We start from the raw sequence: 16591 nt of genomic DNA, 5'->3' as shown, positions 1-16591 counted from the left end.
ATAATGGTCTAGATCCAAAAAAACTGAGCAACTAGTTCTGCATACGGGTAGCTTTGGACGTAGTCTTGAACAAGCAAGGAATTCAATTTTTTAAAAAAGGTGTTAATTGTGCTATGGTTCCCATTTATCTCCAGCGTGGAAACATTCCAAACCTCTGATGACATTCTAATCAAATGCAAATACACATTTTTTTCCCCACACAATGATATGGCTATCTAAATTACACATCAAAACTCTTCTAGTAGCTGAGGAGCTTCTCCTTAGGCTGTTTTACTCTAATTGATCCACAAGCTTGCTTGTAAAATATACTGAGGGTTGCAGTTTAGTAGGTTTCTTTTTTCCTGAATTAATCCTTCCTCTTGCTGTATTATTAGCAGTGTTCTTTCTTTTTGCTGCCTGAATATTTAAACTTCATTTCACAGTACTGAAGCTGAGAGAATAGCCATTTGCCTAAGACTAGCTAAGGATTCCATGGCCAATGTGAAATGTGAACCAGGGTCTTCTTGGTTCACAGCTCTTAGCCGCTATAGTACAAAAAAGATATATACGTTCCCATCTTTGTATCAGATACTCAGGTACAGACACAGAGCATCCTGCATTTTAATGGGATCATAGCCAGAGGACACAGAACAGCAGGAATGGACACCATCTGTTCTTTGATGTATGACAGATGTACATATGCAACGAAGGTCACATAGTTCAGGTGATACAGCAGAATAATGGACCAACCATAATAAATGGATGTCTGATTTCCAATATAAATTCAATTTTTTTATTACTGTTATTAAATTTCTGATGACCATCTGTTTACTTCTCTGGAAAGGACTACTGAAGATTACTCATCTAACCTCTAAGAGAAATCAAGATTAAGAAAAGTAACTTTCTGGCATTTTTTCTTTTAAAAAAACCATTAGACATAAGACTACTGAGAGTGCTATTCACTGGGCAACAGACAACCATAGGCTACTCAATAGCCCTAGGGCAATGTCTCCTGAAAAACTTAAGGCATTGTTCAGGTTGAAGAAGCACTTGTCTATACATCCTGCTTTAGGAAGAGTTACACAATCGTACCTCGGGTTACGTACGCTCTGGGTTGCGTACTTTTCGGGTTGTGAACGCCGCTAACCCGGAAGCGCAACCAGACACGTGCGCAATTTGCGCATGCGCAGAGCGTTCCCCCGGGGTTTTTTCGGTCTGCGCATGCGCAGAACGAATTGTTCGGGTTACATCCTTTTCGGGTCATGTACTGTAACCCGGAATGGATTAAGTATGTAACCCGGGGTACCACTGTATGACAGATCCTTAAACCCACTGATTCCATGTGCAAAGGAAAAAGAAACCTAACAGTTTCAAACTTTCTATCTTCAGAGAAGCATTTCCATGTTGACTGTCTTCCACTATACACATAGGTTTTAGGGTGTACACCCAAACTTCTGCAGCTGCATGTTGCAGCGATAGATGCAAATGAGTGGACATGTGGGGTTGTGTGTGTGTGTGTGTGTGTGTGTGTGGTTTTTTCTTTTTTAAGAACATTTGCCAGCCATGACTGATCTACCTATTGGGGAACCCTAAATAATATTCGAGAAACCCCAAACATCCCAAAGAGCACAGTATGAAAGTAACGGGCACAACCCACCTCAGTTTTTTTTCTAAATCAACTGAAGAATGATTAGTTGTAGCCATAACTCCTTGACCAGTTTTTTTGTTTAAAAATACAATTTAAACTGGGAGGTTTGAAGTAAAACTTTTCTGGTATAAAACAGTAAATATGTACAAGAACTACAGCATATTATATTTGACAACATATGAAAATTCAACATTAAATCAGAAGCACAACAGAATGTATATGATTTTTTCCAAACGGAGTCTCAAAAGGGAGTCATTAACTCTACATGCGACACCATTAAAATGATTAAAATGTCCTCCTCCATTTGCTATGACATTCTTCTCGATTGTAAATTACTCTGGTAGAACACTTTGACATTACTTAGAGAAACTCACGTCAGTAACCCCTTCTTAGGCTAAAGTTTGTTTGAAGTTATTACGAGCATAAAGCTCATTAATACGCCATTGAAATATTGCAATTAAAAAATTTAAGTCTATTTCTTACATGCTTTCTACACTGAAAACTATCAGTTGCCTGCTGCTACTGTCCTACTTTAATTACAAAAATGCTGCAAGAGCCATTCATTTATGGAATAAATTAAAATGCAAAGTCTTGAAACGATGGTGCCTAGATCTTTTAGATTCTGTGTGCCAAATTAAGGCTTTCAAAAATGTTTGCTACTTTAAGGCAGCAATTTTGCACAGATGGGTTATTATTTATTTCAAATGCAACTGAATGATGTGCACACATTATATAAGCTCAAAGTGCAACACACGAACGACACAGTTTCTTGAGACAAAGGCAATGTCATTTCAAAATCATTGGCAACCAGCAAGCGTTACAAGTACAAAAAAATAAATAAAAAATCAGTCCTCTTTCCACCTCTGAGTTTAAGACAGAAAATTGAATTTCCGGGCAGCAGATGGTCCCAGGTTTAGTTCTTGGCATCTACAGTTTAAAAGAATACAGTAGCAGGTAATGTGAAAGACCACAGACAGAGATCCTAGAAAGCTGGTGCCAGTTGAAGCAGACAATACTGTGCTAGACAAGTAGTCTTCCAGTGCTCCTGCTAAACCCCACATACATTATTGGCATCACATGCTCCTCCCTATTGGTGCACATTTGTGGAAAAGGAGAACTGAATGGTATAGGCTGATCTATAGGTGATGAAACCTTTGGCTCTCAGGCAGCTCTTGAATGTACAGGTGAAACTCGAAAAATTAGAATATTGTGAAAAGGTTCATTTCTTTCAGTAATTCAACTTAAAATGTGAAACTAATATATGAGATAGACTCATGACATGCAAAGCGAGATATGCCAAGCCTCTATTTGTTCTAATTGTGATGATTATGGCATACAGCTGATGAGAACCCCAAATTAACAATTTCAACTTTGGGGTTTTCATCAGCTGTACGCCATAATCATCACAATTATAACAAACAAAGGCTTGACATATCTCGCTTTGCATGTCATGAGTCTATCGCATATATTAAACTCCAGTAGCTAATGAAAACAATTGCTTACATAAATGGACTTTTCCACGATATTCTAATTTTTCGAGTTTCACCTGTAAATGCAGAAGCCATGAGGGTGCTAGGGAAGTGCAACCGTTTTGCCTTGCCCTCGGTTCATCTGCCAACCACCCTCAGTCACAGGCTGGAACTCAGGAAGCCCCAGATTAAGATCATGTAGTGATTGACGGCAGCATAGTCTAACGACCACTAGGTTTTGTGCGCCGTGCATCAAACTGCAGAAAGGAGCAACAGCACCGATGCAGAAAAACAACCAAAGCTGTTGCAGTGGGACTAAACAGAAGTACAGTCGTACCTTGGAAGTCAAACAGAATCCGTTCCGGAAGTCTGTTTGACTTCCAAAACGTTCGGAAACCAAAGTGCGGCTTCTGATTGGCTGCAGGAAGCTCCTGCAGCCAATTGGAAGCCGCAGAAGCCCCACTGGACGTTTGGCTGCCAAAACAAGTTCAAAAACCAGAACACTCACTTCTGGGTTTTGATTGTTCGGGAGCTGAAATGTTCAGTAACTAAGCTGTTCGAGATCCAAGGTATGACTGTACTGTTATATAGCTTTGGTTTCTGAACAACGTGGTGGTTTTTAGGTTATAGCTGTTGAGTTTTGGAATTCGGTCAGCTCTAGGCTATTCTGTTGGTATAGCTGAATATGAACCGGGTCGGATCCAAAGTCCCTGTGAGCAAAATACTACTTTCAGGATGCTCCTGCTGGAGGAAGCAGGGGGTGGAGATGCAGCAATTTTATCTACCTCTCCGTTTCCTTACAGCCCCCTGAAAAGTTTCGAGTGTTGGGGGACCCTTCAGAAAAGCACGTGAGGCAACACTGGTGGCTATAGGTGGAAGGTGAAAATTCCCTCCCTCCCTTCAGTAAGAATTTCCATTGGACTGATGAATAAGTTTAGCTCTTAACATATCTAGAGAAGAAGCCTAGTGTTCAATATGCACAAAGAAACATTGTTACTTACTATCAGTTGTTTTAAACCCACAAAAGACTGTTCCACAGAGGTGGCATTTAAAACTTGTCTTTTTGCTGCAGACTGCTCACCAAGGAAGCGAAGCATTAAGTCTTTTACTGCATCACCCTAATTGGGGGACAAAATACAAAGTGTTGGTTTTTTTAACTGAAAGTTTCTCTTAGCCATTAAAACACACACACAAATGTCTTGCATTAATGCAGTGCTGCTACATGCTTGAGATTTTTCAACATACAACAAGGTGCTTTGTATATTTCTACTTATATGCCTTGAAATACCCTGCACAACAGTGGCCTTGAGCTTGAGACTACTGTACTGATTCCCGTGATGTGAAAAATCAGTATGTTGAAGACAGCTATAATCTCCTATTGCATGGAAAGGAGAGTATTTGGCATCTCTTTACTCAAAAGCAGCTGTATGCCACATTGGCTTTAAGATGTGCACTGAAGTCCCATTTATTTCTGCAGGGTTACTGCTGCTTGTTTGACAATAGGCTGATTTCACTGAAGGAAGCAGCTGCTACATGCCTGCTAGATGCTTGCCCTTTGTAGCTAGTAACAACAACAAGTGTTCAGTGCATCTTTAGAAACAGTATGTGTTCTCCATCCCTTAAAGAAGACAATAGCAAGACCTGTGTTTGTGTGTGTAGAATTAAAGTCATCCCTAGACCCCGGTACCTCAACAGGTCCCTAATGTGCCTTTCATGAGCAAGGTAATTGAGTGGGTAGTGGCTGGACAGCTCCAGAAACTCCTGAACGAAGCTAACTATCTAGATCCATTTCATCCTGGTGGAGGAACAGAAACTGTCTTGGTTGCCCTCACAGTATCCAGGTAAGATAGCCAGATAGGGCCACAAGCTATACTGCTACTAAATTCTGCTGGTGGAATGGTGAGTCTCTTAACTACGTTCTGTGATTTATCATTAGTTAGAGCTCCACTTTATTTCTTTTCCTTAATACAAATACTATGCCAGGTTAAAGAGATGCCAAATTTTCAGTTAACGGACTGAACAGAGATCTTGCATGGTTGTTTCTTCCACCTACTAGATCACAAATGTTTTCCCTCCCTCTCTGCTGAATGTATGCCATTGTACTATTCATCCATTCATCAAACTTCTTTCAGCAATATCTAAATCTGGCAACCATCTTGAGACTGATCTCATTCCCCCTCCCTCACCATAAACTGGTGTGGCAGCACACCCCAGCAGACGTGGATACAAACTTCAAACTATGTAAAGGACAGTTTCAACAAAACCCATTGAAATCTCTAGAAATATCAGAATATAACTGTACATTTCTGCTAATAAAATAACTTACATTGTTAATAATAACTGACTGGATTCAGACCTGCTTCATTTAAGCAAAGTGGTAGATTCATGTGCTTTCAGACTATGGGCTATATCCAATGCTAGTTGTATTGAGAGTAGACCCACTGAAATTAACAGACATGACTAACATAGGGCCCCTAATTTCTATGGGTCTACTCTCAGTAGGACTAGCACTGATCACAGTGCTCAAGGGCTCAGGACTTGAGTCCACTATTACATCTGAAACTTATCCCCTTATGAGAAAGTATGAAGTGTGTGTGTGTGTGTGTGTGTGTGTGTGTGTGTGCACACACACACACACACACACACACACACACATATATATATATATATATATATATATATATATATATATATTGCGCCTTATAGTATGCATACCCTCTCCCAACCCAAATGCTCACCTCCAGAATACTATGAAGGTTTAGGGGTTTAAGCTGACCAGCTCCTTTGCTCTTCCCAACTGACACTTTCAATATCCCATAGCTCAGTGGTGCTCATTACTAAGACACACAAATCTGCCTTTTGGTTCTTTTAGGCCTTTCCCAAACCAAAAACCTCATAGATCCCAATTCTCCAGCCCCTCCCAAACATATGGAAGAACACACATCCCCAACTTTTACGTTCCACCCTGGCCAACAGAAGCCTCTTCACTGCCTCCTATTAGGTTAAATCAGGGGTCGGCAACCTAAGGCCCATGGCCCACAAGCGGCCCACAGGGGTTGTTTAATCGGCCCATGAGCTGCCCCCGAACTGAGCCATCCGCTCAGTGAGTCCCTGCGCACTGCGCTAAACTGGTGCAGCACGGCACAGGGACTTGCTTTTGCGGCACTGGAAATCCCATCTGTACATGCGCAGACGCCAGAAATCGCACGCATGATCTGGCCCACGGAGGGATCTCCGCTGGAGTGAACCGGCCCAGGGAAGGTAAACCTTGCCGACCCCTGGGTTAAATAATGTTTATAACCATCTACCTTCCCCACCCCCTCTTTATCTGCTCTTATCTGATTTCATTGTGCTATTAGTTATTATGTTGAGCAGACTGCTTATATTATACTGCAGCATGGTGCATTTTTATGAAAAGGTGGGATATAAATGTCACAAATGAAAAACTTGACCGGAAGAACGTACATGCCACCTAGCTTATTATTAGCCACACAGTATTCCAAGATTTAAGACACAAAGGAACACGCTTACCTGAATGTTGTCAAACTTTAATCCAGGCATTGTGAGATTTTCCTTGTCTATGAAAACATTACTGTACTGCTGAGTTGCTACTGAGATCAAAACATTCCTAGTTGCATCACTAGGAAGCCAAGCATCGTTTCTCCTGTCTACCTCACTCATATTCAGCACAGATGCAAAAGGATCGTCACCACCTTGAAAAACAGCTTGGATCTGGGAAAATGGCTTTGGAGACTGTGAAATTTCTGGAGAAGATGCAGACCTCCCAGCTTCAGACCGTCCATTTTTAACAGAGTATTTGTGGCTGGCAGAGTCATGGAACTCCCCAGCTGTTACAAGAGAAGACATTTGTTCTGGTACAGAAGAGCTCGCATTAGGGTTACTGACAGAAATAAAAGAGGATGTGGTAAATGAATCGAAAAAATCAGAAGCTAGAGTATTAGTATTAATGGCTTCACCAAAAACTTGCTTAGGCTGGGACTAGGTTGAACCACCTGTGGAAGAGTTTTATGGGAGTCTCGCTTATACCACCTAAGCTAGGCGACTTCACCATCTGAGGCTCAAAGCCATCATGCAGGAACTGCTGCTGACCATTCATGTGACTTCCTTGGCTGAAAATTGTACACACAGGGATAGGCTCAGGGTTGACGGGTGATTTGTCGGCAAGTGAGGAAGATATCTGCTCCTCAGATTTGCATTCATCAATACTGTTTGATGCAGAGTTAAGCAGCTCATCACTTTCCACTTTCAATTCATTTTCTGCTGATTCCTGAACCAACTCTTCTTTCAAAGGAGGTTGATCGCCAATTCCACTATCAGAAATAACTTTAGGAGTGCCTTCAAGTTCAGTTTTACTCTCTTTGCTAATTGCCTTTTCCTCCAGCTCTTCTTCTGGTGGACGAAGGTCTTTCATGTCCATTTGTTTTACAATTTCTTGAAGACAACCAAGATCGCCAGCATCATCTTCACTATTATTTGGAGAATCTGATATAACAACACTCTCCATCATCTGCTCATTAAGTTTATCTATGAAGTTACTAGAATCTTCTGAGATGGTCTCATTTTCTTCAGACTCAAACTCATCTCCACCAAGATCAATTGTTTCTTCATGAAACATAAGTTCTTCGTGACCCGGCAGCTGGATAGCACAGCCATCTTCTGCCGCACTTGAACCTCTTATCTTGGCATTCTCAACATCACCTTCTTTGTTTTCCATAATTGCTCTGGATAAAAAATTACAGGTGAATGTGACTGCTGGTGACCAATTCTTAAACTTAAGATGATTTATGCATAAAGTGGAAACCTGATGGAAACATCAGGTTCTACATATCTATTTGAATTATTAAGATGCCCAGTATGTCAAATGCAAAAAGCTCCAAATAAAAGTAGTTAACTCTACAGCAGGGAGAGCCAACTTCCAAGATACAATTAAATACTGGCAGTGATCTACCCCGTTTTTTGTGGGGGGGGTTCAGCTCAAAGTTGTTGAGCTTTTCTTAGGGAAGCTAAACAAGGAATAGGGCAAAGGAAAAAATGAAAACAACCACTTATGAAACAGTCAGCCTTGCAGCAGGAGCTCCGTCTTTCATTCTAACAATCTAGAGGGTGGGGAGATGGGCCGGGGCCGGGTGGAGAGGGGGCGGGGGCTATGAATGGAAATAAACCCTGCTCTACTGTAGAGTTAAGAACAGAAATAGTATCACGCAAACAGTATCACAAAGAAAGATAATTCAGTAACATTTATATAGCATTTACAAATGTGCAGATCATTTCAGTGTAGCAAAAATGATTTGGATGCTGTCCCCCACTCGCTTTTTCTATTAGTACAGTTTCTGTTTCTTCATCAACTGTCCATCAGCACAGATGCTGAATAGAGGTTCAGCTCCTTCTTCTAAGTGAAAAGTCTGTTAATACACAGAGACAAGAAAGAAAGCTGAAACATTATTAAATGTACACATAGAAGGTTCAGGGCTACTCCGTGTCCAACAAGGTATAGCAATGAACCAAATGCAGAAGCAGCTAAGATTTTCCCCTTTTTAGATGAGAACAGAAAGTGCTGCAGAAAACAGATGGCAAAGCACTAAGTAGCCACTCCCAGACAGTCCAGCAGCCTAGCTGACCACTTTGAGAAAGAATGCTGGACTAAAAGGGCCATTGGCCTGATCCAGCAAGCTCTTCTTAGGCCCTTTTGTTCTTAACTGAATCTCCTCAATATCAACTTAATCTTCCTCATCCCCACAGCTGCCTCATAGCTCTTAGTGCATGGGGTTAGCCTCAAACATGGAACTACTCCTGGCAGCTGAGTCTACTAAGGTTTGTACTACGAAGCGAGATCACCAGGGAGGAGTTACGTAGTAAGGCAGGGATGAGGGATGAATTTCTGCCCAGTCAACTTAGGTCTTTATGATCACTTTGTTTCCTAGGGTAATATGAGCAAACAAAGCTACTTTATATTAATTCTAACTGTTGGCCTACTTAGCCCTTGATGGTCCCTCTCCAGATGGCTTCAAAGAGATAACCAGTTAATTGTTATTTCTAGGGCCTGCTCTCCCCATCCTTCTTCCTAGAGAGTCCCATCTTTTCATTGGATGGGAGAGGCAAAAGTGCTAATAGGGCAAAGTCAATGAACTCAAGGAGTTCCCTGGCTGAAGGGGCATGTAACTTGGCAGACCCCTCCATGGACCACGTGGCTCACAGAGGGATTTGCCTGCAGAATAAATGGAAGAACAAGGGAGGGGCCCCGGGGCTTAGGAAGCAGCCTTTGTCCCCTAGCCCCAATATGATTTATCACAGGTGTCCATTGATAATCCCAGTTTTATAACTAAAAATAATCCATGATTGCCAGGTAGTAGGGTTATGACTCAAACCTATGCAGTTGCCAATCTACACCATTTAACAGATGATGTAAAAATGGCATATAAGCAACGTTGAGTCTGTTCTTAGGTTTCAGCAGACTAGCTAATGGGTGCAAGAGAGATAAATATGAAAGGGGTGTAAGAGAGAGCTGGCTAGTAGATTCAATCTGGGAAACTTAGGTCTTAGGGTATGTGAATGCTAGCATCTGTTTCTCTCACCCATACAAGACTTCTGTGTTCAAAAGCTGAAATTCCACTTTAAAAAATAAAAGTTCAAATAAGTAATTTTAACATTTGTTTAAGGTTAGTTCCACTTTAATGTGGTAATAATTTTCATATGGTGAGATCAGGTGACAACACATTTCTCTAAACAGACTAACAGGAAACAAGATTTCTCCCTATAGGACTTCATGAAAATACAGACATACCAATACCTTTAATCTCTGCTCTGGCAAGTCTCAATATCCCAGGACAAGTCACTTTAGATCAGTCTCAGTGTCCCATCTGTAAAACAGCAGCAGGAAATATTGTCTCACTTTACAAATTATGATTAGGAAACCAAGCGAAACAAGGATCTGTTCCTTTGCTTCATAAAAAATACCATACTATACACGATTAACAAGCGTATTTACAGAGAAATATCACAATGCACGCTACTGTTTAGAATACATGCAGGAAATATCAAACCTCCCACAGGTTTACTAGTTGTTCTCACAAAACAAGTTCTCTACACACCACTTTGGGCTGCAGAGACACGCATCTGGGTTTCACATTTGAGTCCTACTCTGAAAACACACACACATACACAATCTCTGTCCGTATAGAAGACACCAGGGAGGATTCCAACTCCGACTTCTCCCTGACGAGCTAGCTTTCTACATTGCAGGGGGGTGTTCCCCTTATCATGATTTAGCCTGGGGTGTAATAGAACATCGCCATCCCCCGTAAGACCACTCCACCTCCAAGGGGGGGGCACAGCCACCTCAGGCTTTTCAAGAGCCAACGCAACAGGGATGATTGTGGAACGAAGCTGAATTTTTTCCCCCCGGGTTGCTCTTCAAAGAGGACGTGCGAGTAGCACCTCCCCGCGCCCACAGCGGGCGCCCCTTCCTGCTCCAAGCCTCCAGGGAGGATGGAAGGCCACGCAGAGGACACTCTTTCCCACCCTCCCTTGGCCTCCCCCTCACCTACTTCCACTGACAGCTGCGAAAGGCGACGCCTCCGAGACGCGGCGGCGAAGATGCGCGTGCGCGTGAGGGGTGGGGAGGGGGAAGCATAGAAGGAGAGGAACCAACCAATACGCGTGATGCGCCTGCGCGGCAACGTTCTCGTTCTCGTCACCCTGCTTGCCGCCGCCTCACACACGCCATACCGGAAGTAAGGACGGAAGCCCGACGCGGGACCTGCCCCGTTTTGTGTGTGTTTCGCCTTTTCTTAAACACGCGTTTGGATCATCGCGGCGCCGCCGAATCAGAGAGCCGCCGCGTCTTGAGGCCTCCGTTGGACAGCCATGGAGGACGACGCTCCGGTGATCTATGGGCTGGAGTTCCAGGTAATAAGGAGCCAGGAAGCACCTGCCGATAGTTACGCTGTTTGTTCCTCGCGGGGGCGGTAAATGAAGCACCGGCGCACGGGTTGTTGAGGAAACGTGTGGACGGCGCGCATCCTTAAAGAAGCGTGCTCGAAGCTTTACCAGACTCAGCTGAAACATGACTGCCCACAATAAGAAAATGGAACCACGCCTTCCAATAAATAATCGCCATGGGTATTGAGGAGTACTGTGAAGGGTATAGGAGTCAACTCCTAGAGGCTAAGATCCTTTTGGCCTCCCCCACCCAATAAAATACCTGAGGGCCACTCCCCCCAAAGTTGATGGGCATTGCCATTCAAATGGTGTCCATGCACCGCAATTTGTGATAAGTCATGTGGGGCAGGGCTTACCTTCCCCTCCCCACGGTACTGTATCTGTTTCAAGTTCAAGCCATGTTCAAATATATAAAAGGATGTCATATAGAGCAGTGTTTTTTCAACCACTGTCCGTGGCACACTCGTGTGCCGCGAGATGTTGCCTGGTGTGCCGTGGGAAAAATTGAAAAATTCAAGAGAATTACTTTATATATAGTTCTATAGGCACAGACTTAATTTTTTTAACATTTTCTAATGGTGGTGTGCCTCGTGATTTTTTTCATGAAACAAGTGTGGCCTTTGCCCAAAAAAGGTTGAAAAACACTGATATAGAGGAGGAGAAAGGTTGTTTTCAGCTGCTCCAGAGAAGCGGACACGGAGCAATGGATTCAAACTACAAGAAAGAAGATTCCACCTAAACATTAGGAAGAACTTCCTGACAGTGAGAGCTGTTCGACAGTGGAATTTTGCTGCCAAGGAGTGTGGTGGAGTCTCCTTCTTTGGAGGTCTTTAAGCAGAGGCTTGACAGCCATCTGTCATTGATGGTGTTTCCTGCTTGGCAGGGGGTTGGACTGGATGGCCCTTGTGGTCTCTTCCAACTCTATGATTCTATTCTATGATTCTAAGTTGGCACCCCTGGTGAAGGGGGGGCGGCGCACCAACCTTGCACAGCTTTCCCCAACCTGGGGCCCTTTTGGGAATTCTGGACTGCAGTTCTCATTATCTCTGGCTGTTGGGGATGGTGGGAATTGTAGGCCAAAACATCTGGAGGGTGCCAGGTTATGGGGGTAGGGGTGGGGAAGCTGAGATTCTGTCTGTTTCTGGTTGATTCTGCTTGAATTTCTCAGCTTGAGAGCGAATTTAGTTCTATAACTTTTGCCTTTCAACTTGGTGGAAGTTAATTTTGAGTGTGCTGTCGACGTTGCAGGGGAGAGGCGGTGATGGTGTTGGTGTTCTTTTCTCATTTGTTGCTTTCAGAATGTGGTGCAGATCGGGAATTACTTTATTGTGGACTAGTTGCCTTTAAAACTGCACACTACAGGACCACCCTTCCCAAAATATGTGCATAAAAGTATTTAACATTTCTGGAGAATCTTCAGATTGCTTATTTATATTTCTTACCTGTCCTGAGGGTGTAGGTCAGGTCACAGCAATTTTAAAATATGGTATACCAATAGACCACACAGAAAAATAGGGTGTTTTCAAGAGATATATTCCATTTCTTGAATATTCACATCCGATTAAATGGGCCCCATACTGTTATAAAAATGATTGATTGAAATTGTTTGTCGCGGTGGGGGTGACCTCCTGTTGCTCGGTCCTTCCCAGCTCCTGCCAACCTAGCAGTTTGAAAAGCACGTCAAAGTGCAAGTAGATAAATAGGTACCGGCTCCAGCGGGTAGGTAAACGGTGTTTCTGTGTGCTGCTCGGTTTCCCCAGAAGCGACTTAGTCATGCTGGTCACGTGACCCAGAAAAACTGTCTGTGGACAAACGTCAGCTCCCTCGGCCAGTAAAGTGAGATGAGCGCCGTAATTCCACAGTCGTTCGCAACTGGACTTAACTGTCAGGGGTCCTTTACCTTTACCTTTACCTTACGGGTTAGAGAACTGGATCTGGCCAGCATGCTGGTTCCTGGGTTGCCCCAATCCGAGTGAACCACTTTGACAGGTGGGTGGACCTTTGCCCACCTGTCAATTACTTGATGTCACTATGCTATTAGTATTAACTTTGTAGCATTACAAACTGCACTACAAAATAAAATCTAACATGTGTTAGCTGTTAGGTGGTGACTTCATGCCCTGCTTTCTGCAGGGATTGGCTCCACGACTTGAGTTTTCCACAGTTGATCCTCTTATCCCCAGCCAGCTGATTCAGGAACTTCCCTTCCAGCACACCATCTGTAGAGAACTTTAAATTTCCTGATTGTGCATTGGCAACTTTTAGTCTGCTTGCCCCAGAACTCATGTCACATGATGCTGGGTTTGGGCAAATGGATGTGGCTTGGAAAAAACAGCTGTGTGGGCCAAATTGGGAACTGTGCTAGCCCTAATTAGGGTTGTGGGCTTGAGGTTTCCCACTCCTGGTTTAATGCATGCTCCCTTTAAACCATGGGCCACAGCACTACACATGGAAAGAACCAGATAAAGCTCAATGAGGTCCTGTTCTTCGCTTTGCCCCATCGGTGGTGATGTACATGCAGAGCATGATAGGACATTGAGACAATGGAGGGAAGTCTGTGTTGACCTCCTGAATTCTCCTCTTCTCCATATCATGCAAATTAAGTAGGTTAGATGACTGTAGTGTCATCTAATGTCTGCATGGGACTGCTTTTGAAGACTATTTGGAAACTGCAATTAGCTTTAGACCAGTGTTTTTCAACCTTTTTTGGGCAAGGCACATGTTTCATGAAAAAAAATCACGAGGCACACCACCATTAGAAAATGTTAAAAAATTTAACTGTGCCTATATTGACTATATATAAAGTAATTCTCTTGAATAGGAATCCAAAATACAACAAATTTTTCCCACGGCACACCAGGCAACATCTCGCGGCACACTAGTGTGCCGCGGAACAGTGGTTGAAAAACACTGGCTTAGACTTCAGTTGCAATGTATCTGATGGCATTTGTACATGGCACTAACCTTGGTTTAGCATTATAAGGGCAAGCATGTACAAGCCTTGAGCCTCTTCCTTCTCCTTTGATATGGCAGGAAGGAAGAGACAAGAAAAATTGAAATATGATCCCTACTAGATCAAGTCAATAGCCAATCTAGTCCAGCCTCCTGTTCTCATAGCGTTCAGTCAGATGTGTTTGGGAAGTCCAAAAGCAAGACTTGAACACAAGGACGCTCTACCATTCTGTGGCTTTCAGCAACTGGAACTTCCTGTTTCTCCTTTTGGTGAACCACAGTTAAGGATTCAGTTAATTTAGTCTTGGCTTGTTTTGGTAAACCTTAGTTAAAACTAACCACAGTTTGTCAGCATGCGGACTTGCTGCTAACTTGCATTTAGTCAAAAATGGAAGGGTAAGCTACCAAAGCCATGTTGGGTTGGGAGATTGTAGTGTCCAAGGTTTTTTCTTATAATGGCATAGTTCAGCAGTGCATTTGAATGAGACCACTGGGGCTATGTTCCAGAGTCGCATCATAAATGTGCCATCTCTGTTTTATGCATGCATGCAATGCTATCAGTAAAACTCTGTTTCAAACTGGAACCATTGTAAATAGTTAACAGGCCATCCAATCTGTTTTGCTGCCAAATTTAAGTTATTCAGTAGGTGCCTATTTTTTAATTAATTATTTTAAGCACCAAACAAATCTTGATGTGAAAACATACAGGTGAGGTGTCTTGAATTAAAAAAATGCTTGCAGTTCTACAGTAAGTGGGTTGTATTCAACTAAGTTCTATTCATAGTAGGCCCATTGAAATACATACACTTAAGTTAGTCATGGGCATTTAAATTTAAAAGTTAGTGGAATACAACTGTATGGAATCTGGAAATCCTGGGTTTGATTCAAACTAAATTAATCATACGTAGTTCCCATTGAAATCAGTAGAATTTGTGTTAGTCATAACTAACATTTTATGTTTATTTCAGTGGAACCTTGGCTTGAGTAACTTAGTTTGGACCCAATCCCTTATGTTTTGCTGTAAAACCTATAAAAATATTAAATTACACAGATGTAACACATTGTGCAGCGTATGAGGGTGGTTTCTTGTGCAGGAAATAAGTTTTAAATTTTCAGTTACTGTACTTGGTCTACAGCTTTCCCCAGTTGCTGTTTCTTCAAAAATTTCTATCTTGAACATTTGTGCAGTTGCTGTTGCATTCTGTGCATCTTTTTCATGGATGAGATGGTTCTCTAAAATTAATTTTGGAAATGTGTCTAACACTAGAAGCATGGCATTTTTACTCATGAGCCTATCACACTTCTGTACCAAGCATACTTTTGGGAAGTTGGGAGAAAATAAATCTACAGTATATTCTGGCGTATAAGACTACTTTTTAATCCAGGAAAATCTTCTCAAAAGTCGGGGGTCGTCTTATACGCCGGGTGGAAAATCTGTGGTTGAGTATATCTCAAACTCTATATTTTAACTGGAAAAGTTGGGGGTCGTCTTATACGCCCAGTCGTCTTATACGCCGCAATATACGGTATGTAACAAAGAACTTGCATTTTTTAAAAAAATTAAAAAATACAGATGGACTAAATGTCAAAAAGACCGTTCTTTGTAACTGATGTCCTGCATGTTCCAAGATACTAAAATGTGTTGATATATTGTATTTTTATCCTCCCCCCTTTTTTTAGGCACGAGCTTTAACACCCCAGACCGCAGAAACAGATGCAATACGGTTTCTGGTTGGAACTCAGTCTCTTAAATATGATAATCAGGTAAACTTGTATGAAAGATGTATTAAAATAGAATCGGAAATGTTTTGAAAGCCTTCAGTGGGATAATGATTTTTGCTTGCCAAACTGAAGTTTTAAATGTAGTGTTTTTAAAAAAATATTGGGTGTGATCTTGAACAGTATTTGGTTGTAAAGTTCTGTGTTAGGAATTGAGCTAGGGGTGGTGAGGAAAATCCTAATCGTGCTAATGTTAAATAATGGTTAAAGGAGGGTCTTTGGGGCTACAGAATGCATTTATAGTTAGTTGGACTCTGTAATCTGCACCTAGGAACAAGCCCCACTGAACTCAGTGCAGCTTTCTTGTGAGTAGACCTGTGCTGTAAAAAGCATTCTAAAGGTAAATGGACCCCTGACCATTAGGTCCAGTCGTGGACAACTTGAGGGGTTGTGTCGCTCATGTCACTTTACTGGCCGAGGGAGCCGGCGTTTGTCCGCAGACAGCTTCCGGGTCATGTGGCCAGCATTCTGATGGAACTTAATTTCTCCGCAGTGAGAAATGATGAATTGAAGAACGTGGTTCATTGATGAACTTGCACAACAGGTTAAAACTTTATGCTTGGTTTCTGAGTCTCAGCTAAGCCTGTTTAGAATCAATGATGATTTAAAACAAGCAAGTTGATAAACATGTCTAAAAAGGAAAAACAAGAACTTAGTGAAGCTATATAGTTATTTGAACAGTTTACCTTGGGGCATCTGTTGGTATAAGGCTGAAAAATGTTTTGGGAGGCAACAGAAACACTTCCTTCCTCTTCTCCCACTGCATGCCCCCTGAAATCTGTTGAGGGAGGGTCCCCCAACCCTT

General features: G+C 42.4%; 2 protein-coding genes across 5 annotated transcripts in view; one reads left to right on the top strand and one right to left on the bottom strand.

The window, feature by feature from the left end:
- TRAPPC12 (trafficking protein particle complex 12) overlaps positions 1-10746 on the bottom strand; it is a 53449-nt gene extending 42703 nt beyond the window's left edge. The window contains 6 exon segments of the mRNA XM_033143042.1: positions 4098-4214; positions 6628-7082; positions 7085-7132; positions 7135-7838; positions 9905-9974; positions 10662-10746. Of these exon segments, the coding sequence (XP_032998933.1) occupies positions 4098-4214; positions 6628-7082; positions 7085-7132; positions 7135-7831 (1317 nt within the window). The 5' untranslated portion in view covers positions 7832-7838; positions 9905-9974; positions 10662-10746.
- A 158-nt stretch (positions 10747-10904) lies between these two features.
- EIPR1 (EARP complex and GARP complex interacting protein 1) overlaps positions 10905-16591 on the top strand; it is a 54269-nt gene continuing 48582 nt past the window's right edge. For all 4 annotated transcript variants that reach the window (XR_004426184.1, XR_004426183.1, XM_033143044.1 and 1 more), the window contains exons 1-2: positions 10905-11022; positions 15688-15771. Coding sequence is in view for 2 of the 4 variants with exons in the window: in XM_033143044.1 (XP_032998935.1) it covers positions 10981-11022; positions 15688-15771 (126 nt within the window). In the remaining 2 variants the exon portion in view is untranslated. The remainder of the gene's footprint in view (positions 11023-15687; positions 15772-16591) is intronic.

The sequence above is a fragment of the Lacerta agilis genome, chromosome 3 (assembly GCF_009819535.1).
Source record: "Lacerta agilis isolate rLacAgi1 chromosome 3, rLacAgi1.pri, whole genome shotgun sequence".
NCBI classification, from domain to species: Eukaryota; Metazoa; Chordata; class Lepidosauria; order Squamata; family Lacertidae; genus Lacerta; species Lacerta agilis.
This window is presented reverse-complemented; position numbering and strand designations above follow the sequence as displayed.